The 25,275-nt window shown below is 37.9% G+C and overlaps 1 protein-coding gene and 1 long non-coding RNA gene across 2 annotated transcripts; both read right to left on the bottom strand.

Moving 5' to 3' along the window:
• Positions 1-1,429: 1,429 nt before the first annotated feature.
• On the bottom strand, positions 1,430-22,932 carry NAA30 (N-alpha-acetyltransferase 30, NatC catalytic subunit). Its single transcript, XM_055538164.1, has 5 exons — positions 22,065-22,932; positions 21,031-21,793; positions 16,159-16,282; positions 14,109-14,164; positions 1,430-4,868 (listed from the first exon to the last, which is right to left on the bottom strand). Exons 2-5 carry the CDS (start codon positions 21,790-21,792, stop codon positions 4,731-4,733), a joined length of 1,080 nt encoding a protein of 359 aa, XP_055394139.1. The 5' UTR covers position 21,793; positions 22,065-22,932; the 3' UTR covers positions 1,430-4,730.
• Positions 4,870-9,316, bottom strand: LOC129621584 (uncharacterized). Its single transcript, XR_008699466.1, has 2 exons — positions 7,776-9,316; positions 4,870-7,343 (listed from the first exon to the last, which is right to left on the bottom strand). It is a non-coding gene; the product is annotated as an uncharacterized LOC129621584 (long non-coding RNA).
• Positions 22,933-25,275: the final 2,343 nt, after the last annotated feature.

Here is a 25,275-nt window from a genome sequence, read left to right as displayed (position 1 = left end):
TTTCAGTTTGACCACTCATAAAACAAGCAATGACTAATCTCAAATAGAGGTGAAATTATCTCGAATTCACCTAAAATGAGAGGTTGTTAAGCTTAATGTTGTAAAATGTTTTAAAGCTAAAAAGATATGACAGTCTTATCAGAAACCAATTTTTGGCACTTGAATCTGTGCACCTTTGCAACCCAGACAACTACCAAATGGTAGAAAACTGAAAGGGCTGCTTTTCTCAGAAGGGCTAATTCATAGCAAGAGCACTATGAAAAGGCGCTATGACAGACACTATTTTAATGAAATATTGTCAACATAAATACTGTAGCTTTACTCTTGTATAGCATACACTGCTCAGAGGCAATTTTTAATCATGATCCTTCTGTTTCATTCTTCAATAAGCTAGTCTTAAAAAATCCTTTTCAAAAACTGCTTTCCCCAGTTATTACTGTCTAAATATTACCTAAAGCTATGCTATCCAATGCAGGAGCCACTAGTCACATGTAGCTATGTAAATTTCAATTAATTAAAAATTCAGTTATTCAATCATACTAGCCTTTCTTCAGGGGCTCAGTAGCTTCGTGACTAGTGGCTACCATAGTGGACAGCACAAACAACATGTCTATCATAAAAAGTGCCATGGGGACAGCTCTGATCTGAAGAAAGTGCATCGTGCAATACTCATGAAATTTTTCAAACTCATTTATAAAAAGTTGTTTAAAAGTATCATATTTTTAGGCTACAGTTTATTATTGATCTCTGTTTATATGTGTGAAAGAATGATATCAACTTTCTTGTCCTTATTTAGACAATTTATGAAGTACTTAAGAGTTCCATATAGGGCCAAGTAAAATATGAACTCACATTCTATTTTCACTACATGACTATAAAAGAACAAAGTAAAAATTTGACATGCATGATTAAAGTAATTTAGCCATATTTATAACAGATCTCCCACTAATATCCATAAATTTTGAAATAAGAAAGAATATATAACTGCCATTTAAAGTTTCTCACAAGAACGAGACCAAAAGCCCTTTAGATATTGCTCTATTTTACTTTGGTCTTGAGGGTGAGGGGACATTACCTAGGTTATCAACAAAAAATAATTAAAATAAAAACTGTCTTACAAATAAATTTCTACAGAATAAGGATAGAAAAGTTAAGTTTTGGTTTAATGCATGCAAAAATGCTCTCATTTGTACTGATAGCTGGTATATGAGCTAACTTTGAATACTGTTAGGAAAATCAAGTTCATGTTGTTATTTTCACATTTACTTTGTCAGAACACAAAGTGAGAGAGATAACAATTGTATATAACTTCTTCCAAATAACTCTTAGATGCAAGGCAGGAAGTGGGGAACAGAACAGATTTGCCTTTTTTTTTTTTTACTTCTTAGTAGGTAAAACAACTCAAACATAAAATGCACACAGCTGTATCTAAAAGAAAAATGCAAACACAACTTAACCATACTTTATTTGACTGCATCTTATTGAGACAGCTTGCACATTTCAAATCCCATTAAATCTCTCTCTCCAAAAGGATATGGGACAATAGAAGAAAATTATGCAGCAATATCCAGTCATCAAACAGCAGTCCAATATTTTGAGATACACGTGATACTTTATAGATACTCAACTCATATCTGACGTCAGTATAATTTATGGTTATGTTTTTACAAACCTGAAAGCCCTGTAACAATATAGCACTCATTTTAGTGATGTCATGGTGCACTGAAAAGTAACTGATGCACTACCAATTTGCTTTTATCTATGCTCCTGGAAAGTGATGAACTTCATGATTTTTAGACACCATAATAAATATACACATCCAGTCTTATACATGTCAGCCAATACCATAACACAGGGCAAGGTAAAGCTAAAACATGTGACAAACAAACTTTACACAGATTTGTCAAGCAAATGGGGAGGGTACTCTGGGGAAGAGGCAGAAAATATTAAAACCAATATTTTAATAGCAACTTTTTTTTTTTTTAAATTTTGCTGGCTTCAGATTCAAAACTACTATCTGGTTTATGACCTGTGGACTTCTCTAGAGTAGTTTCATCCTCATGTAAGGGAAATTATAATCAGCCCACACATCAAAAATGGTAGTATACCCGTTAGCTTCTTCAATACTAACATATATAGCTTCATGGTAGCATGTATAAAAATGTTCAGCAGTACCAACTGCCAAACCAGTGTCAGTGAATAGTACAGTCAGTCTTAAAGAGGCAGCACCCCATTAAAAGAAAGTTGCACCAATTTTGCTCAGTTTTAGCCAAGTGAACTCACTCTATCAATTTCAAATGGAACTGTTTCACGATTATATAAGAAAGACGAACGTCCAATATAAAAAATTAGTTTGATGTTACTTTGAGACTTAATTTTGGTGCTGGGTTATCAGCTAGAGGAAAATTTCAGTGCACTTAAGTAAACAATTTTTGCACAGCCAGTTAAAGATACAAGGTAGACAATGATATTCAACATATACCAGCTAAACAATACAACAACCATTTGACTTTTCAGTCACATGGCTAAGTTCATGTTTAAAATACCCAATTAAAACACCCAGTCAATTCAGCAAAATTGGCCAATTCTGGGTGAAAAGGTCAGTAGTGATGGTTTCACTGACAATCTGCCAAAAAATTAATGGCTGAGCTAAAAACCAAGCATGTATTTACTTTAGAACTGTCCTTATTAGTGAGTCAAGCAAATGTATGTTCATCAACAATCATTACCCATTAACCAGCAAGTCAAACATAAGGTGGTTAAGATAAAATTTGACAGTGAAAGTACTAACTATACACTTCGTTCAATTCCCTCAATATCAAGAATAACAGAAGCATCATTATAATTGATATTCCTCTAAGTGCTAGAGTCCAAATGAAGTTTGAGCAAAAACATACTCAAAAAGGTCACCTTGAAAGCTGAGTATTGTGTGGTCTGCATATTTTTAATGTAAGTATTCTGACCATTAAACTTTCAAGAGCAATATAAGATGGAAAGAAAAAGTTTTTCTTTAAAAATAAGGAACTATTAATATAAATGATCCCATCAACAGGAAGATTTTATTTTCACCAAATTTATGAATCTTTATTTTAAAAGTACTTGTTACCATGTTCACTTTCAAGACACTACACTGAGCAAGGAGCAGCTTTCCTTTAAAAAAAAAAAAAAGGCAACAAACTTTCCTGAAAGGGGGCTTTTACCAACTGTTAATGGAGGTAGGGTTTTTAAAAATACAGTAATTACAGCCATAAAACAAAATTCAAACCAAATTCTAGAGCAGAAGAAAAGTATATGCAAATTAATGAAAAAACAATAGATTCCTACAAAACATTTTTCACAGAGAATGAATCTTTTTTTTTAAATGGGTACCTAGGTTTTCCAGTCAAATAAATTATCCATCACAGGTCTCTTAACTCAACTGAAAGCAATCAACTTTAAAATTTATTACACTGCACAGATTGGCTTTAACAAAATATAACTAATGAACATGGTGATGGCTATTAAGAAAACCCATAGAATTCATTCCAAAAAAAAAAATTTCCATGTCTCCCTTTTGTTTTCTGGGAACTAAGCAAAGTTCCCCCAAGAATTTGCACAAATAAATGAAAAGAAAATAAAATCAAATCAGTTTAAAACAGATACAGTGCACCTCGAAATTTATTTTCAACACCAAGAACCAAAAGCAAAGCATTTAAAGTGGAAGCAATGTGAATCCAAACCGAGTGGGAAAAAAGTTCCAACTACTTTGTAAAAGCTGTTCCTCACAGCTGAGCAATAATTTTGATTAAATAAAATCATACCAATTTACATTAATTTTTCTATTCTTTTCCAAAAATTCCCTCTCTCTCAAAAAAAGTGCATCTAAAACCCAGCAATTCCCGGCTTCATCAACTTTTCTCATCCCTTTTGAGTCATTTCTTAAAGATACTCCAAGTAGATTTAACTTGTAAGATAAGAAGGGACTTCTACAGTAAACCACTCTGTCACTCACCTGGAAAAAGTATCCAAATTATAAAAATCTGAAATAATTTATTATCAAATTTAGAATTTAAATAAAAACAAGTTTGCTTGCAAAGGCCTTAAAGAAAAGGAAAAGACAGCATGCATTCAAAAACTATAGAGATGAAGACAAATATACTTATCTACACAGGCACTGGCAGACGCAATTTGTTATCTTTACTCATTGTAAGACACACCCAACCCTACGTAACAATTTTTTAATTCACTAATCACTGAGGTACCAATATTCAAGAATGGAAAATTTAATATTGAAAAAATAAAACCTAAAATTGAAGCTTTTCCCCCACCCCCTCAGAAAAACTATGGCAGGTTTCATGTGAAATGTTAGTATATTCAGAGATTTTTACAATCTACATTGGCTTCTTTTAAGGAACAAAAATCATGTTCCACATCCTGGTTCTGCGATAAAATTATCACTGTGTAAATAATGTCAGCAGACTTTCCAAATGAACAAACAAATCTTGGCTATCAACTGGCACATCTTGTTGGTACCAAAAGAACTCTTTAAGTTTAAAACAATCTCTTTTAATTCAGAAGAAATGCGCCATGCCAAAGTGCAACAAATATTGTGCGACACTCAAATGAGACACTGACAGATAAGAGCTGCATGGAAATCACTAACTCCACCTGCAAAGCAATTCTGTACAAATTGCATTGCATGCAAAGGTCGATTCTGCATGGTTGGAAAGTTGTTCCTTGATGTCAGTTTCTCAACGCAGCCACAATTTAAGTCGCAGTGCATCAACTCCATTTAAATAGTATCTGAACAGCCTCTTATCTCGAACAAAACCAAGATTTTCATAAAGTTTCAAAGCAGACTTATTCGTTATTTCTGTTTCCAAAACAACCTTCAAAATAAAAAGAGAAAACTAAGTTACAATTTTATATATTTGAAACTAATTTATAATTTCATAATTTGACAAATCACTTATAAACAATATTATCAAATATTTAAGAAAAACAAACTATATTTGTTTTAAAACTGATGGTGAAAACCATAAACATTAATGATGTATAGGAAGAATCCAGAAAAAGTATCAGACTGTAAAAGTTAATTATCTCTCAGGGCAAGGGAAGTGGGAAAACTGGGAACATCTTCTTTTCTACTGGTTTTTGTAAAATGTCTGTGGACAGAGAAGCCTCGTGGACTACAGCCCATGGGATCACAGAGTCAGACACGACTGAACGACTAACACCTTCACTTTGGAATTTTTAGCAATGAGAACTCCTAGCTTTAAGGTCTCCCATTCTGAGTGATGCTCTTGTTAATCCCCTGCTTAAAACCATTTATTGACTCCTTTTTGTCCTCAAGAGAGGGTACACAATCTAACAGTAATCTAAAGAGACCTGAAAGATCCATCAAGATATGGCCTCCACCTACCCTGCTATTAATAACTGGGCTTCCCAGGTGGTGCTAGTGATAAAGAATCCTCCTGCCAATGCATGAGACACAAGAGGAGGCAGGTCTGATCCCTGGGTCAGGAAGATCCTCTAGAAGAGGGAATGGCAACCCACTCCAGTATTCTTGCCTGGAAAATTCCAGGGACAGAGGAGTCTGGCAGGCTACAGTCCATGGGGCCACAACGAGTCAGACACAACTGAGCACACACACACAAGTGTGCTTTAGGTCCCCATCCCTTCCTCACCATGATCAACACTAAATTTGCAGTTTTTAGAACTCACCATTATTTTTCCCACCCTAGACCTTTCACATAAGCAGTTTTCTCTGTCTGGAAGAATGCTCTTCCCATTCTCCTATTCTTGCTTTTGGCTTTAGCATGTCACTTCCATATTGGGTAGAGTATCTCTTTCCCTTCAGAGTGCCCCACAGATCTCTGCACTGCTCTTCATTCAACTGCACTCTTGTCTAATGTTTGATGAGCTATGACATCTTTCCCAGCTGGTGAGCTCAACAAAGACAAGGATCATGGGTACCTGGTTCACAGCCATTTCCTCTGCACCTAACATACTGCCTGACACATGGAAGGCTCTTAAACATTTGTTAATCATATACGTCCTTAGCACTTTTCATTATATTACATATATTACATAAATATGAAACAAACAAAAGTGCTGTCAAGCTTTTAAATGACCAGAGTACTTTAAGAAAAAGTATTATCTTGAGGCAATTACCTATGCAAAAAAAACTCATGAAGGCAAATCACATACTAAATCCAAATTCTAAAAAGGTCTAAAAACAAAGTAATTCATGGTTCAGGATCAAGGGAAAATGTTCCTAAGACAACCTTAAATAAAAATTATATAGCAAGCAAACTGGTTTAAGGTGAGAATAAGAAATCAACAATTTCTCTCTGCTCTTAAATTAAAAGACTATAATTTAACAGTGATGTATGCCATCAGTGATGTATGCCATCCTCTGTTTGGAACACTCCCATCTGGACAATGCAATTTACCAATTTTGAACTATTCTCTTGAGTAATTCCTACAGTTCTGTTTCAGGCCAGCACCTAATTACAGCTAAAATGTTAAAACAATTAATATGAGAAGCAATAAAGCTCCAACAACTCATAACTTAGAACGGATTTCACAGAAATGAAAAGGAGAATGACAGTTAAAAAAAAAAAAATACTATTATTGAAGGCTAAGTGCTACATAAAGCATTTCACATGCATTATGTCATATTACATGCATCTGACATAATGTGATTTTCTTCAAGAACCCTATGAAATAGATGTATCTCTAACTTATAAGCGAATGAAACTCAAGGTCACCAGTAGAACAAAAATAGAACCCAGACTGAAAATGTGAACTAGAACTTAATAGTATCCACTTTTCTGTAACTGATTATTTCCAAAAGTAAAACAAAGCAGCAAATGGGTGATCTACATAATACAGGGATTCCAAGTTCATATTCATTAATACTTAGTAATCTAAAATATTCAAAACAGCTGAGGCTAACTATGACTACATAAATACACACTTGAGGTATAACTTAAGAGCTGAATTCAGGTTTGTTAGCATCCTAACAGATTAATAAAATAAAGCCCAATTTATAGCAAAACATTACACAGAGAACTAACACCTTGATGGAGAAGGCAATGGCAACCCACTCCAGTACTCTTGCCTGGAAAATCCCATGGACGGAGGAGCCTGGTGGGCTACAGTCCATGGGGTCGCTAGGAGTCGGACACGACTGAGCGACTTCACTTTCACTTTTCATTTTCATGCATTGGAGAAGGAAATGGCAACCCACTCCAGTGTTCTTGCCTGGAGAATCCCAGGGACGGGGGAGCCTGGTGGGCTGCCGTCTATGAGGTCGCACAGAGTCGGACACGACTGAAGCGACTTAGCAGCAGCAACACCTTGATTAAAATGAAAAGATTTTCTCAGCACCCTCACATTCTATGAACAAAGAAATCATGTATTATTTGACACAACAGAAAATTCCACAAAGAAGTAACTACTTTGTAACACTTAATTATAAATAAACAAAAACAGAGTTTTTGTGTTTTATAAATACACAATACAGAGTTTTATAAATACACAAAATAAAAATACACAAAAACAGAATTTGGGCTTATATTGGAAATTTTCTATAAAATTATCTAGTCTGCATCATTGGAATACTACATAGGAAGCCAAAGGTTATTTTAATGTTAAAGAAACTTGGCCAAGTTGAATTCTACTCAACAGAAAAAACGCGTTACAGTGAAGTTCTACAGATTCTCTCAGGAACAAACCACCGTCAGGATAAGCCAAACCATTACAGTTTAGAAAGCCTTTTTTAAAACTACCTGCTAGGAGTCCTAGAGGCAGGGCTGAATAAACAATTTTATTCTCTTCAAAACATCCCTTTAAGATCACATCCCTTTACTATCACACTGCAGAGACAAAGAGACAGATTATGAAAAGTTAAATGACATTCCTACAATCACACAACTATACTGATAGAAGATGTATCGAGAACCCAGGCTTCCCATATCCAGTTTTTTAACTACGCCAAACTACTCAACCAAAAATCCTTCTAGTTTAAATAACTCCATTTTACTCTGTTCTTCATCTGGCAGCCTCTGCCTCATAGATAAACTATGTTTCCAGTGAAAAAACTAAAAATGTCGAGCATATAATTATTTAACACAAAAAACCTAAGTCATCCTGTACATTACCATGAACTGTATGTTATTTGGTTAACATATAACAGGTTTATTATTGGTTACTTAAGTAAATTCAGCCACTGTTGGTGGGAATGTAAACTGCTACAGTCATTATAGAAAAGAGTGTGCCGGTTCCTGAAAAAATTTAAAAAAGAACTATCATACAATTCAGCAATCACTCTTCTGGGTATATAACCAAAGGAAGTAAAATCAGGACCTCAAAAAAAAAGGTTCCCATGTTCATGATGATCACAATTTCTAAAATAAGGAAACAACTTAAACATCCAACAAATGGATAAAGAAAAAGTTGGCTGTATCTTACACACAGACACACAGAATACTTTTTGGCCTTAAAAACAGAAATCCTGCCAGTGGGACAACCATGGATGAACCTGGAGGGCATATGGGCATGTATCTTATACACACACATGGGTGAACCTGGAGGGCATATATCTTACACACACACACACACACACACACACACACACACACACAGGTGAACCTGGACGGCATATATCTTATACACACACACACGGGTGAACCTGGAGGACATATATCTTATACACACACACACACACGGGTGAACCTGGAGGGCATATATCTTATACATACATACACACGGGTGAACCTGGAGGGCATATATCTTATACACACACACACGGGTGAACCTGGAGGGCATATATCTTATACACACACACACACGAACCTGGAAGGCATATGGGCATATATCTTACACACACACACGGATGAACCTGGAGAGCATATATCTTATATACACATACACACGGGTGAACCTGGAGGGCATATATCTTACACACACACACGGGTGAACCTGGAGGGCATATATCTTACACAAACACACACAGGTGAACCTGGAGGGCATATATCTTATACACACACACACACACGGGTGAACCTGGAGGGCATGTATCTTACACACACACACATGGATGAACCTGGAGAGTGTTTATCTTATACACACACACACACACACACACGGGTGAACCTGGAGGGCATATGGGCATGTATCTTACACACACACACAGGTGAACCTGGAGGGCATATATCTTACACAAACACACACAGGTGAACCTGGAGGGCATATATCTTATACACACACACACACACGGGTGAACCTGGAGGGCATGTATCTTACACACACACACATGGATGAACCTGGAGAGTGTTTATCTTATACACACACACACACACACACACACGGGTGAACCTGGAGGGCATATGGGCATGTATCTTACACACACACACAGGTGAACCTGGAGGGCATATATCTTACACAAACACACACACAGGTGAACCTGGAGGGCATATATCTTACACACACACACACATAGGTGAACCTGGAGGGCATATATCTTACACACACACAGGTGAACCTGGAGAGCATTTATCTTATACACACAAACACGGGTGAATCTGGAGGGCATATGGGTATATATCTTACACACACACACGGGTGAACCTGGAGAACATTTTTCTTATATACACACACACACACACACACACGGGTGAACCTGGAGAGCATGTATCTTATACACACACACACACACACAGGTGAACCTGGACGGCATATATCTTATACACACACAGGTGAACATGGAAGGCATATATCTTACACACACACACAGAATACTTTTTGGCCTTAAAAACAGAAACCCTGCCAGTGGGACAACCATGGGTGAACCTGGAGGCCACTGCCCTAAGTGAATCGTCAAAATAGAAAGGCGAATACTTCGTGAGCTTGCTTATGTGTATAAACTAAAATAGTCAAACTTAATAGAAGAGAGTGTAAGAGTAGCTGCCAGGGGCTGGGGAAAGGAGGAAATAAGATGTTGGTCAACTAAAAATGTTTTAAAGGTCATACTGCACTCTTAAACTCCATTAAGAAATTTTGATTCCAATATATTTTCATCATTTATGAGTTAGTTCTGAGTATTAATATGATGGTAACTATACATTAATCTAAAAAAAATTTTTTTAAGTGCATAAAAGTAAATGGCCACATGTGGGTTCATTATTTTAGGTACACAAAAAAATTCGTATATATTATTTGTATGTATTCTTATTATTTCCCCTAATGTAAAACCAAACCAAAGCAGCTTGTCCTGCTGCTGCTGCTGCTGCTAAGTCGCTTCAGTCGTGGCCGACTCTGTGCGACCCCATAGACGGCAGCCAACCAGGCTCCCCGTCCCTGGGATTCTCCAGGCAAGAACACTGGAGTGGGTTGCCATTTCCTCCTCCAATGCATGAAAGTGAAAAGTGAAAGTGAAGTCGCTCAGTCATGTCCGACTCTGAGCGACCCCATGGACTGCAGCCTACCAGGCTCCTCCATCCATGGGATTTTCCAGGCAAGAGTACTAGAGTGGGGTGCCATTGCCTTCTCTGGAAGCTTGTCCTAGTAGCTACTAAACATTTGGCAGCCAGAGCACATAAGGAAGTAACCAAATTCAGGCCAGATCAGCAACCCAGATAATGCATTTCTTACTCGTGAAGGAATGCATCTGTTTCTTTTTGGGGTTTTTTTTTTGATGCTCTAACTTTTTAGTCAGCTCCAAATATACAGAAAATGAAAAAAATCTTTCCCTAGACTGTTTAAACATGTCTAATTCTGATACAAACAGTTAGGAAAGTCATAGAATGGCAAAATGGAAAGATCTATCAGACCAGAAGGGTAATACTGTAATTTGGGCAAAAGCATGATTTACATCTTGACTGTGAAATGTACAGATCTATATTTCAACTAACCTCAATTTAATTTACTCTGAATTTATCTTAAAATGACAAGTGGCAACCAAAAGCAACATGACTCAAGGTCATAAATTCTGCAAACAGAAGGAACATAAAAATTGACTGGATGTGCACAATAAAGCTTCACAGAGGTTTCCAAATTTCGAAATGTATTTATCTTAATGTTTTTCTCATAGATTAAAAAAAATCTCTCTCTCTGTAAGAATAAAAAAATAGCAGCACAACCTATGTAGTAGAAAATGTAATTTAAAAGCCTTCCCAAACGTCTTTCTGGTAATTTGTCAAAGTTTCTTAACCTTAAGTTTCTTAACTTTAAGAGGAATGAAGGCTGGCCTAAACTAATTAAAGTAAAATCATAAGTTGGTTCTTTTATAGTCATTATATTCTTGGAAAATTATAGTTTCAAAGTTTTCCTCAGAACAATGAATTATATACAAAACTATTTTTATATAAAATTGCTTTTATCAAAAGGTATTTTAATAACTTGTTAACCTTGCAGATGTATTTTTATGTGCAAAAAAAATAAGAAAAAGCTAGAAAGCTTAGACAGAAAGACAAGTTAAAAACTAATTACACAAATAAAAATTCAAAAGTTCCCCCCTCCCCCAAAAGAGATGTAGTTAAGATTTTGGTGAAGCATAGGACTAATCATTCAACCAATATTAATGAACCACATACTCTATCACAAATGCTGTATACTAAGCATTAAAAATACAGCAGTAAATAAGAAATGGTATCTCTGCTCTCAGTGTCTAAGGCAGACTCTGAACAAGTAAATGTAAGCACAGTAAGTATTACAGAAAGGGAGGCCAAAAAAACCATGGAAGGTGCAACTGATTCTGTCCAAATGGATCAAGGAAAACTTAAAAGAAGTTGTTGATATTTGCGTTGGGTCTTAAAAGACTGAGAAGTTTTTTACTAAGCAGAGGAAGACCAAGAAACTACTGGGTCTAGCAAATACAAAGTAGTTACACTGGAGTGGACGGGAGAAAACCAAATCAAACAGGATGAAATGGTAAAACAAGGAAGTAGAACCAACACACACACTACCATCAAAAATTAGAAAGAAAAAGGGGATAGAAGAGTTTGCTGCTTATGTGGTTTAAAACTCAATGAAAGGGAAAGGGAAAGCCTAATAAAGAGTAAACACGAGTTCTGTCCCTTTCTACAGCAAATTCTTTATCTGGACAATATGGGACACAGATAACCAATCTTTTTAAGCCATAGAAGAGTACCCTAAACCAGAAGCAGAGCTACTTAAAATGCAAAAATCATTCCCATTTCATTCTAAGAGTGAGTAAAACCCATTGCTTCAAGAGTAAGAAAAACAAATCAGAGTTAGAAACCTAGGCCCACAGTGAATAGTCCTACCATAAAATGTACCACTAATTCAGGACCTAACCTTGAAACAACAGTATAACCAAAATCTCATCATTCCTCAGAACTTTCAAAGAAAAACTAATACTATTTAAACATCTGATCAGTTAAGATAAAGCATATTACCTATCTCACAGGCAGAACTAGGATAAATCAGAAACAGCTATCCATTAGGAACATAATACTCCCTCCTTATAACATCTCTGTTCACTGGGAACCACAGTACTCCGTAACGGAACAAAACATGGTCTTTTCATCCAAAGATTTATCCAAACTGTTGAACAGCTTTTGTGAAGCCCAACTTCTCTTCTTGGTGAACCATCTAAGCCAATATAGCTATGGTTCATATTAGACCTACATTCATGAAAAAATTTATACTCAATTTTATACTCATATTTTAGTTACCAGTAATGTAAATAATCGGGGTTATGGCACCTATTACTTTTTGAGATTAAAAGCTGTGAATATGAGATCCTTCATCATGTGTGAATTTTCTTATTTGGGGTAAAATAATTAAAAATCCGTATATCCCAGGATGACTTCCCTGTGCTGTCCAATGTCTGTAGGCCTTCTCATACAACCACCATCTAATGGGATCTGTCAGGCTACAAACTACAAAAGTGGACAAGCAGTGTGAGAATAGTAACTCTGCAGTCCATCTGTACTGACATGGAATCCTGTTCATGAGATACTGTTAAGTGGAAAAAGTAGTTATTACAGAGTAATAATTTGTGATTTCATTTGTATAAAAAAAAGTGTGAATATTTGCCTTCAAGTGTGCTTAGAAAACAGGAGGATGCAAATTGTAAGATGAATAGTAGCTGTAAGTAGAAAGAATGATGAAGAGTTGACAAGTGTGGAGATAGGGGGGAAAAGGGGACTTTGCATCCCAAATACACACACATATATAAAGGTTAATGATTTGTGTATAAATTCTGTACCAAAAAAAACCCACTTAAAAATAAAGTAACCAAAGTTACCTAATGACATCAGTCTGAGAAAAAAAATTACCGAACTTCAAGTACTTTGAGAATTCTCTAAGGAACATTTGCCCTCCAATAAGAAAGACAAGTGTTAGAAGTACTACTTACAAAATTACTAGCACAATACAACTCTGGTACTTCTTAGTCACCGCTATTATATTAAAGATACCCATACTTTCCTAGTTTATACTTATTTCCTTCCACATTATGTAATAGTAAATCTTAATATCCCCAACCACTGCCATTATGTATTGAGAACCTACCATATGTAAAGCACAGTGCTGCAGCATACAAAGAAACTACCTGCCATAAGGCTTTACAAACAAGCTGAAGAGAAAAGACGCTTTTATATTAATATACAGGTAGTTCTACATTTAAAAAGTGGTTGTCTTCCCCCTCCAGCCTTATTATTTAATGCTGAGAGTTTTTTCAAATGTGAAATGTTTTTCATATTGGCTGATAGCTGACCCACAGTGGGGAAAAACTATTATTTAGAGAGAAACCAAGGCCAATATGCAACTGCATTACAATAAGGTTTATAATAAGAACTACCTTAAATGATTTGACTGATAACAAATCGGAGTTCTGAATACCAATTATTTATTGAAAATATCTAAAATGTTACCTTTATATTTTGACACAACAAATTTTAGCTATTATCATCTTAAAATTTGTACTAGATCGAAGTTTATGTGTTTTTAAATGGAATATAATTTTCAGCACAAGTTATATTTATATAATAATAGTCTGCAATGAAATTACAGTATAATTTACTTGGGATACTTATATAAATACCCAGTAGAATATAGCCCAGGACAAAAGGTCTTAAACATTTAGCAAGACTTACCTCATCACAGTCTCCTTCAACCATAGCATATATAGCTTTCTTAACCAAGTTAGTACCTAGAATACAGAGCTGAGTATTAATGAAGTAAAAATGTAATTAGTTTCTTACAGATACCTAAATTATATTATTTATAACTTACATTATAAATTATATTATTTATAACTTACATTATAAATTATATTATTTATAACTTACATTATAAATTATATTTTTATTTACATTATAAATTATAATATTTATAATTCTGAGAGGTCCAACAGAACCTATGCATAGCAATAAGTTTCCTTTGAAAGACCTATCTTCTGATATGTATCTTTTTCTCAGAGGTGAGTGCTATTTTACTCCAAGAAAAAGGCAAGATATGGCCAGAACCAACCAGGAACTCCTTCAGCTGGCAAGAACTCACTGCATGACCTCTAAGCCAATCTTGCCAAAGACCATACAAGAACTGCTATGACCCAAAGTGGGCCCAAGATACTGGGTTAGTTCCTACAAACCTTGTAGTTTGGGTACTATAGTATGCCTGGGCACACCAGATGGTTTCAGTGCTGTGTCTGTATTCTAGTTTAGAGTAGATATACTTAGTACATTAAAAGGAAAACAAATGCCAGATCTAATTTTAAGAGAAAAAATCCAAATTTTATAGGAACTCCCTTAAATTTTCAAATCATGTACACAAGCAAGCACCCATTACACGGGCCATACAAAACATGTTCGAGGGCCAAGATGCAATCCTCAAGGCACTGGCTTCTGACCTCTGAAGTAGCCAGACAATTTGCTATCATTTGCCATGAATCCTTATCAGTTCTTATTAATACATCTAAGACGCGAACTTGGCTTATACATAAGCCCAAGTTATTAAAAATCTTAGTGGCAAACTGTAACACTGTAAGAAAAGATGGTTAAACCTATTGTATTAAGTAAATCCATTCATAATGACATCTCATGTCTCAGATTGTGCAAACCAGTCTTAAATTGAACACAGCTACTCATAAGAGGCTTAAAAAAACGAAACTGTAAGTGACAAAGCTGCTACTAATTACATACTAGTGGCTCAGTGGTAAAGAATCTGCCTGCAATGCAGGAGATCTGGGTTCGATCCCTGGGTGGAGAAGATCTCATGGAGAAGGGAATGGCAACCCACTCCAGTATTCTTGTCTGGAGAATGCCATGGACAGAGGAGCCTGGCAGGCTGCAGTCCAAGGGGTTGCAAAGAGTTAAATTACTGAAGCAACTTAGCACGCACGCACAGGCATCAAATCTTATTTCATGAATACTTACTTAGCTTCAGAACATTTCAGAATTTGCCATGTTAAGATAAGTGCTTGTCTACCTTCTCCTCCATTTTTGTTTAAAGTCAGTAGGTCAAAGACTCTAGGACAGTGGTTCTTAAGTGGCTGACAACATAGTCACTTGGGGAAATTTCAGCCCTACTTCTAACAGGACAAATAAGATTCTTAAGGGGAGGGGCCTAAGCATTTGTTTGTAAACCACCCAGATGATTCTAAGGACATTATAAACCATGAGTATAAGATTAACTGAAAATACCAGGAAAGGTAGCCCAGGAAGTTTGGGAATAGTAGTAACAAACAATTCTGCTTTCTTCTGGACCTCCCTGAATTGCTAATACAATGTTTGGTGACCAGTATGAAATAATGGTAATTTCTCCATGTTGCCTTGATTGAAGACCGTTGAACCCATAACCCAAGTACAGACAGCTGCTTGAGCACTGTGATCAAGCACCCTAATAATGCTATTAAAAACTGTAGAACTCAATACAGTACAGTTTGAATGTGATCAAAAAAATGTTTGGAGGTGAAAACTGATCACCTAGTAATTGTTAGAAAGATAATCTCTCAAATAATTAAACAGTAATAAAGGAAACAATTCATTTTAAAAACATTTTGAAAATATTTTGAAACAAAAGCAATCAATAATCTTCTCTCAGCTTCATGCTTGTTTCTACATACTATTTACATTTAAGTCTTCTGCTTCTTAAAAAAATGAAAATAATTTAGGCATTCTTTTTTTGACATAATATTTTTCTTACCAATGCCATTTCTCCTGTATTTGGAATCCACGGCTAACATGGCTATATAACCTCTGCGGAACATCTTTTTGTGCATATCCAACTTGCAAACGATGGCACCTACACACTCCTCCCCTACCATGGCCTTAAAAATAAACAAACAGTTACAAAGAATACATTGCCATTGCCATTAAGTACTGCACTATTACCCAGAGAAAGAGCAACCAACCACTGGTCAGTGTTTTTGGAGGAGGAAGAAATAATGAGAATTTTAGCGAGAGCAATCACAGAAATTTCAGAAATCTAAATCCCAGAACTCCTTCATATATTCTAGTTTTAAAATCTTTCAACATTCTTTACAACATGAATTTCTTATGTTCATTATTAAAGCCTATCATTATATATGGGGAAAATAAATTTCCACATGGTAAACATTCAAGTACTTTATAAGAGGTGCTTATAATCAATTGCAATAAAGACCTATATGTTTAAGATTTGGGAAAGAGGAAACATGAAAATAATTTTTTTCAGAAAAAGTCTTTTCATTAGATATAATGTGAAACTTATCAACAAAGTACAACAAATTTATATTCAATCATGATGAAGTTTTAGCAAAGGACAGACAGAAGACATTTATACCTGAATAGCAGAGTTAGATTTTGATCAGGAAAATAAAAACACTAAAAGATTTTCAGAAAAAGGATTGTTTTTAAGGTATTCCCTAGATCCTACTCAAGCAGTTTTGTTATTGAGGGACTATAAAAACTAGATATATGATGGTCTCATTTTTAGGACTCGCCTGACAGTGTGAGTCATTACCGTAAAGCTCATAGAATATCTGAAACTCAAAGTTTCATATTAAAGTAAAAGCTTAATTTTTACAGAGCTTCCTATTTCAATAAAAATGTACAGTCTTCCAGACAGAGACTATATATTAAATAAAAGCTAATCAGCCTCCATTTTCATTAAAATTTCCAGTATCACCAGTAAAAGCATGCTTTTCCAGCATTTCATCCCTGACAAGAAGTTCCAGTTAAATACTGTATTCTGGTAAATGTAAAAGGGCAACAGCTCCAATTGTTTAATGTGTCAGATAGAAATACCTTGCTAATATAAAGAGCTCTCATTTTAATAAAAAAAGAAAGTTTCAAATCATCTCTAAATAAAATTAATTTTTCAGAAATGATTGCAACAACAAAAACAGGAATGGGTTAAAAAAAAAATCAATAAGCAAAGCCCAACATATACTTAATACCTCTTTTATCTTGAATTTGTTATGACTTGTTCTTAGTTCATCATTCTGTAAATTGATTAAAAAGCCTTTTTTCCAACTGCGGAGAAATCTTTAGGCAAGATAATTCTAATCCATTTCACACAAGCCTAAACTAGGTCAGAAAAATCCTTTTGAAGAGACATCAATTTTATTTATTTAACTGAAGTACAGTTGATTTAACTGCAGCTGATTTACTTTGAAAGGATATTAAATTCAATGATTCACATTAATTCATTTCTGTTTTATCAACACAATCCAAAATTACTTGGGGCCAGTAAACCTCTAAAATTGTTATTGCTATTTTTATTCATGATAAATCAACTTGGTTCTTTCAAAATTCTTTTGGAAACAAAAATTTTTTTCTGTACTAAGTATTGAAATATATACAAAAGTTGCCTGTTTGAACAGCATTTTCTGACTTGGACATAACTTACTTCAAATATATGTGTGTGTGGTGTCTGTCTGTATATGTCAGAGATGAGATGGTACATTAAAGAAAATGTGGCCTGACCTCATAAGCTAGGGGAAATGGAAATCTAGACAAATCTATGATACAAAATTGTAGGACACTTAGATTTCACAGTTAATAAACCATTCAAAAGAGGAAAAATTAAAACCACTAGCACACAACTAGACAATACTTTCAAACTGGATAGCCATTTCAAACAAATCTTCTTTGTCCTCTGACCAAGAAAGTAATTAGCAAAGTATCATATGAGTTCACTCTTGGGCTAGGTTGATTTCTTATGAATCAAGAATCTGAAGGAAAAAAATCAAACTGTAAACATCATTTAAAAATAAAAGTCCAATATATGATACACAGTTATTAGTAAGATGCTGGTACTGAGGAAGGTTAATTCTGTATTTCCTCCTGACAAACTGTTGATGAATATACACACAAAAATCACTAAACTGCATGTCAATTTTTTCCAGATAAAAGCTTCTGTATCTACATTTGGAACTCTTGCTATTAAAATGTGTTCATGTTTTTCAAGGATGGGAACTGAAAAATTCCAGGCAAGATTAAAATTTAACTCTAAAAGATCAAATGCTTATCAATCTATGGAACTTGAAAAACATAAGTTGTGTGAAATAGATTCCCAAATTCCAGAATACCACAAACAGCAAAACAGAAGAAGCTGGAAATTTAAATTTAGAACAAATAACAGAAGTACTATAGAATATCACTGGTAAGAAGTTCAAAAAGGCAACAACAACTGAAAATACCATGAACTCAAAAGAGACAGAGGTAAATTAGCTAAGAACAGAGTAAATGATAGTGTCCCTATTTGTACAGAACCATACTTTCACATGTTACAATTATTAGGAAGAATCGTTAAAAACCATCATTTTTGTTAGTCAAATATGGTCAAGGATTGGTGATTTTCTAAGGAATGACCTTATATACTCCATTTGATCCACTGCAGGTTACTTAAGGAAACCAGGAACATTCTGGAGACTTCTAGTCTCTTGAGATTGATGTTCACAAAGACAACTATTCCTTGGCGAAGCATAACTTGGGACACAGGATCTTGGCTGAATTAGTTAAGAGTATGTCATTTTTCAAGTTCTTAGTTGTTTCCATAATGACAGGCCAGGAGACCTGGGTTCTAGCTTTATATCTCTGGACACAAAATATCTGGAGACTTGAACATTTCAAGTCTCTCTGGTCTTTCAATTTTTTTCATTTAAAAAAAAAAAAAGGTTGAACTAGATTATATCTGGGATCCTTTATAATTTTAAAATGGTATGACTTGAAATAAACATACATTTATATTTGTTTTAAATTAGTTCTCACGAGAAATTCAAAATTTTTTAATTCCAATATAAAGGCCCCAGTTCCAAATGGTCTGTTTAACCATTGTTTTATGTTCAATACTCCAGTTTCATACTTGTATTAGTAAATCTTATAGGTCAACTACTGTGTATATCACTATTTCTAGATATTCAGAATTTAATGTTAAACAAATTAGCTATGAAGGGCTAAAGTTCAATTAGCTGGTGAACTGGGAGGAGTGTATGTATAATCAAACTAAAGTTTACTAATATTCAGTTTATCAGAGTCTAAAATGGCAGACAAGTTGAGGTACTACCAGAACTTAAAAGTTGACTATCTTACATACACAACTATCTTCTGGAATTAACAAACATACACACACACACCATTTCAATTTAAAGTGTAACTAAACTGTATGCTTTTGTGAGTTAACTTACAATCAATCTACAATCCTTAGCATTTATAATGGGATTTGATAATGACATTTATAATAATGTTATGAAAACCACTTTCCCATATTCATTGACACAGACATGTCTTAGAACTTCTACTTTGATGCAACAGTCAGAATCCTGTACGAGTAGCTTTGTAGAATATAAAATAGTTCCTAGCTTAAACAAATATACTAAACTGAAGTTTAGTGAAGTGAATGCAGAAAACAGCACAACTACCATTACAACAATACAGAGGTTACATTTTGAGATTACCACCAAGCTATGGAATCAGAAAGATAGATTTCTAAAGTATGGTCAGAGCATTTTACAAGGAATTAACAAGTGAAAGTAAGTCAATTCTAAACAATAAATAATGGTAGTGGCTTTTCCCTTCACATATCATAAAACACTCCTTAAAAGCATGTTGCCTTTCTTCAATAAAATTCAATGGAAACAACATGCTGTGAGCACATGATACAAAGCACATACCTGTAGTCAATATTTAGGTGAAAGGTTTCGTACAGACTGAAATTGGTCAATATTATTGGGAAACTATGGGTACTACCAGTACTATGTAAGTTAAAAAAATATATATATATATATATATATTCAGCTTGTTTGGTAAGCTAAGTCTTTCTTATTCAGATATAAGTAAAAAATTTCTGTCAATTATATTTCACACAAGCCAGCATTAGTACTAGCATTTAGACATACCTGTGACCAACTTCTTAAAAAAAATTATAGATTAGTAACAATTTCACACTTAGTTTCCTACACTCCCAAAAAGGGTATTTTGCTCAAGTTTCAGGAGTCTTTCAACCACCAGAAGTGTTAGTATCGCCTTCTGCAACTGTGCACCAGAAAACAGGCTGGCTACAACTGCTAATTGTCCTGTTGAAGTAAAAGGAAACAATCTCCATAATTATGGAATATGCTTGTAAGATTTAATTCTCCAATGTGGCCACAGCAAGTTTACCGACAATCATGTTCACCAAAACATTTTATGCATACACTCTTCCCTGATTATGGGTGTAATTGAGACATTAATAAGGCCTGTATCTGAACAGAACCATGCGCAAATTAAATGATTGCAAAGTGCTTTGAGGATGAGGGAGGATAATTAAAGACGGTTAAACATGATGATAAGCTAGTGTAAACAGGATAGGAGACCCCCAACATGCATCATACTAGCTTACTGCATTTACATCAGTGTCAAGTAGACCCGGATTACGAAGTCTTACCTTTCATACTGTTTCATTAAATACCTAGGAGTGTGTACATGCACTTTACATCATGTATCATACTATGAAATGCAGAATACATACATTGACATTCCAGCCCTCACACTCCCTGCCCCGCACGGCCTGGATCTCTGCCGGGTTCACCCGTTTTTCATTCCATCCACTTACCAAGAAGCACAGCTGTGGCCAGTTGTGGATAAAATATCTATAGGTATATATGGAGTAGGGTTCAGACAGATCTTTGGTGATCAGTCTCATGATATCGGGCATTTGTAGCTCGGATTCATATCGGACATAACGTATCGTCCGATCCTCCCCCGGCTCAATCTCCCGGCCTGAGGGGCTCCTTAAACTGCAGCCTGCGGTCAGGGATGAAGCCAGCAGCCGCACCTGCTCGTCTTCCTCCTCCTCCTGCTCCGTGCCCTCCGCCAGTCCATTGCGGGCCGCCGCGGGATCGCTCGCCGCCGCTGCCTCTGCCGGGCTGGGGAGCGCAGTTCTTGCATTACTGGGGAGGCAGTGAGGGGGGCTCTCGCCCGAGTGTACCCCGGCTCCTTTTGTTGCAGTCGCTCTGGGGCCCCCGTCGGGGGTGGCCGCGATCGTGGCCGCCTCGGCCGAGCTCAAAACCTTGCTCTTGAGGGAGGCGGCCGCCCGGAGGTGCCGCAGTTCGGGGTTGATCAATCCGTTGAGCTGCAGCTGCTCCTGCGGCGGCTGAGGGCAGCGGAGGCACGGATGCCCCTTGGCCGCCGCCTCGCCGCCCGCCGGGCTCCCGCCGCAGCCGCCGCCTTCGTGCTCCTCGTCGTCCTCCTCGTCCTCGCTGCAGCAGGCGAGGGCGGCCCCCGCCGAGAAGGGACAGCGGGGCTCGGCCGCGGCCGAGGCCGAAGGTGCTGGTGGTGGGAGGAGGCTGCTAGGCCCAGGCGGTACCTCCGCCATCCTAGAGGCGACACAGACCGAGAGGGGAGGCCATGAGACCCGGCGAACGAACGCGGAGCAGAGGAAGCCGAGGGCGGGGGGCGGCGAGAGTAGGGGGGGAAACAAAGGCAGAAACAGTCCCTAACAGAGCTGGCCCCCCAATTCCGCGCCACCCCCCGCCCCGTCTCTTCAGCGCCGCCCAGCTGCTCAGCCGGCCACCGTCCCCGTCCGCCCGCGCCCATCCGCCAGCCCTGTCACCCGCGGCCCCTCCCCGTCCCCGCCGCGCGGCTCACCCCGCACAGGTCCCCGCCGCCACTGCCGCCACTCCTCTTCCTCCTCAGCCGCCGCCGCCTCCCTCGCCGCCGCGGCTGCCTCCGCCGCCGCCAAGGCTCACACTCAGCCGCCGTCGCCGTAAAGCGCCTCGGCTGTTACCCCGGGTAAAGTTTCCTGGGCCTGGCTTTACGACACTTCCCTGCCTGCCGGCTGCCGGGCCGAGGGAAAGGGGCGTGGAGGAGGTGACCTGTGGAGGGGCGGGGCGAAGGTGTCTCCAGAGGCCCGGTGGCGGCTGCGTGCTAGTGGGTGGGGCTGTAGGGCAGGGAAGTTGCAGAGGGCTTGGAAGTCACCAGCCCTTAACCCACCATCTTCGGCCTTGCGGGCTGCTCGGCCCGCGGACCTTGCAGAGCCCGGGAAGGATGGTACAGACTGGCGCTCCCACGAAGCTGCCGCAAAGCTCACCCGCTCTGGGCCTGCTCCCCGGGCCTTGGACCAATCTCCTAAAAATGCTTTTCCTCAGCTGTACTAAGTTTAACCTTTGCTCTGACGTGGGGTAGGGGGAGGGTTACCCGTGTCCCTTAAAAATGGAGCAATCAGGAGAGAAAAATCCCCGAAATGGAGAGGAAGTTTAAAACTTTGAACTGTGAAAAATATGGGAATGACTGATGAAAACTGGTTCGTTTGCAACGTGAATTTAGTCCTTGCCTCTTCGAGGCAAGAGAAAGTTGACAGGTAGTCCTTTTCCTCTCTCCTTCGTTCTTCATCCCTTTCACCCCGCCCAGGAAGACTGGAAGTAAATGGGATTAACAGGTGTTCGGCAGCTGTAAACACACCTGGAGAAAATTAGAGATGTTGAAAGAGAATGACAATGGCTAAGAAGCACATTCCTAAACTTGTGAACCGAATTGTGATAGGTGAGAAGCACCGGCCAAAAGGTGTTCTGAACCTGCCCCCGCCCCGCTCTGCCCCCTCTGCCAAGTGATCTGCCAGTGCAGAGGCAGAGGGAAAAGAACTGCCCTCCGCGCCAGAGCGCGAGGCTCTGCTCTTTGGGCTCTGGTCCACAGCCGCGATGTTCAGTCCCTCTGTTCTAAGAGGAGCGCAGGTAGTGTAACGCACCAGCACACGGAGCAAGTTAAGTTTTTTCGGCTGAATATAAAGCTGGGCGCGTGTGCAATAGATGGATGTTTTCAGAGATATAATTCTCTGACTGTAATTTTTGCCATAATCTAAACTAAAAAAATAGGATACAGTGTAGCATAGCTGTTAGATAAAATTGTTAGCTTCCCTGTCACTAAAGATGTTAAAGAAAAACTTTCACCTATCTAGAAGGACAAGGGCTTCCCAGGTGGCTCAGTGGTAAAGAATCCACCTGTCAATGTAGGACAGGTGGGTTCAATCCCAGGACTGGGAAGATCCACTGGAGAAGGAAATGGCAACCCTCTGCAGTATTCTTGCCTGAGAAATCCCATGGACAGAGGGGCCTGGTGGACTACAGTCTGGTAGGAGTCACGAAAGAGAAACGACTTACAGACTAAACAACAATCTAGGTCAACCTATAGTGTTAACAATAACATAATGTGTTACTTGGGCTAGGCACTGTCCTAAATATATTATGTGTATTTATTAACTCTTTTATAGGTTTTTATAGAAATACATTTATGGGACTTCCCTGGTGATGCAGTGATTAAGAATCCACCTTCCAACACAGGGGACCTGGGTTCCATTCTTGGTCAGGGAAATAGGATCCCACATGCTAAGCCCTCCTGCCTCAACTAGAGAGAAGCCCAGGCACCATGATGAAGATCCGGTGTGCCACAATAAGACCTGACACAGCAAAATAATCAATATGTCTTTTTTAAAAAGAAATACATATGTGGACAAATAGACATGCAGAAACTTATTTATTTCAGCCTTGTCTATAGTAGGAATGGTGGTGGTGATGGTTTAGTCACTAAGTCGTGTCCAACTCTTGTGATCCCATGGATGTAGCCTGCCAGGCTCCTCTGGCCATGGGATTTTCCAGGCAGGAATACTGGAGTGGGTTGCCATTTCCTTCTCCAGGGGATCTTCCTGACTGGGATTGAATCCCGGTCTCCTGCACTGCAGGCAGATTCTTTACCGACTGAGCTGCTGCTGCTGCTAAGTCACTTGAGTCGTGTCCGAATCTGTGCGACCCCACAGATGGTAGCCCACCAGGCACCCCCATCCCTGGGATTTTCCAGGCAAGAACCGACTGAGCTACCAGGGAATAAATAATTCCAAATCATCTGAGTATCTGTCAGTACAATTCATTCTTTATCATTTGAAATTGACTTATATTGGTACTCTTCACATTACTGTGTCTGCATAGCAAATTACCCCTACAATGTGGTGTGAAACAATCATTTATATTGCTCACAGATTCTGTAGGTCAAAAATTCATACAGAGCACAACAGAGATGACTTTCTCTGCTCCATTATGCACAGAGCCCCAACCAGAAGAGCCAAAGGCTGAGGACTGGAATCATCTGAAAACTTTTCACTCTCCTATTAATGTTTGATGCTGACTGGAGGCTGCAGGCTGGAGACCTCAGTTTGATTTAATGTAGACCATGTTGTCTCTTAGTATGGACTGGTTTGAGGCTTCCTCACAACCTGATGGCTGGGTTCCAAGGGAGAGTATGCTGAGAAAGAGAGAGACCAAGACCAAGACCGAGACAGGTAAAAAGCATATACCTTTTATGACTGATCCTTAGAAGTTATACAGTGTCGGTTGTACTGTATTCTATCTGTCCAAGTTCCAGAGGAGGGGAAATAGACTCTACCTCTTGACTGAGGAGAGGCAAAGTTCTTAAAGAGCATGTGGGCATTTTGGGAAATTGCAAGTTGTCACAAGTGCTTATGTGGAAAGACCTCCTAAGTTCCTTAAGGGTAAATAAATGAGATGAATAATAAGTACACTGTGATCCCATTTATGGGTTTTAAAAAAGTGATACAGACCCATATTTCCAAATGTAAACACACAATGTTTAAAGATAAGTATTTCCAAACTATGTAGTTTCTAAGTATAACCTGGGTGTTCAGCCAAAGAAACAATGATCCATTCAAGTCATGCAGGAAAAACTGGCCAAAATGGTCTCACCATTTCCCCAAGACAGGCTGAAGTGTCATTTTTGCTGAGAAAACTCTCTTACTTATTAACTGTGGAATATAAGCTTGTCCTTAAATAGATGTGATTCCATTGTCCTGAAT

Source organism: Bubalus kerabau, chromosome 10 (genome assembly GCF_029407905.1).
Source record: "Bubalus kerabau isolate K-KA32 ecotype Philippines breed swamp buffalo chromosome 10, PCC_UOA_SB_1v2, whole genome shotgun sequence".
NCBI lineage: Eukaryota > Metazoa > Chordata > Mammalia > Artiodactyla > Bovidae > Bubalus > Bubalus kerabau.
Note: the sequence above shows the minus strand (reverse complement) of the source record. Positions and strands in the feature narration are given on the sequence as shown.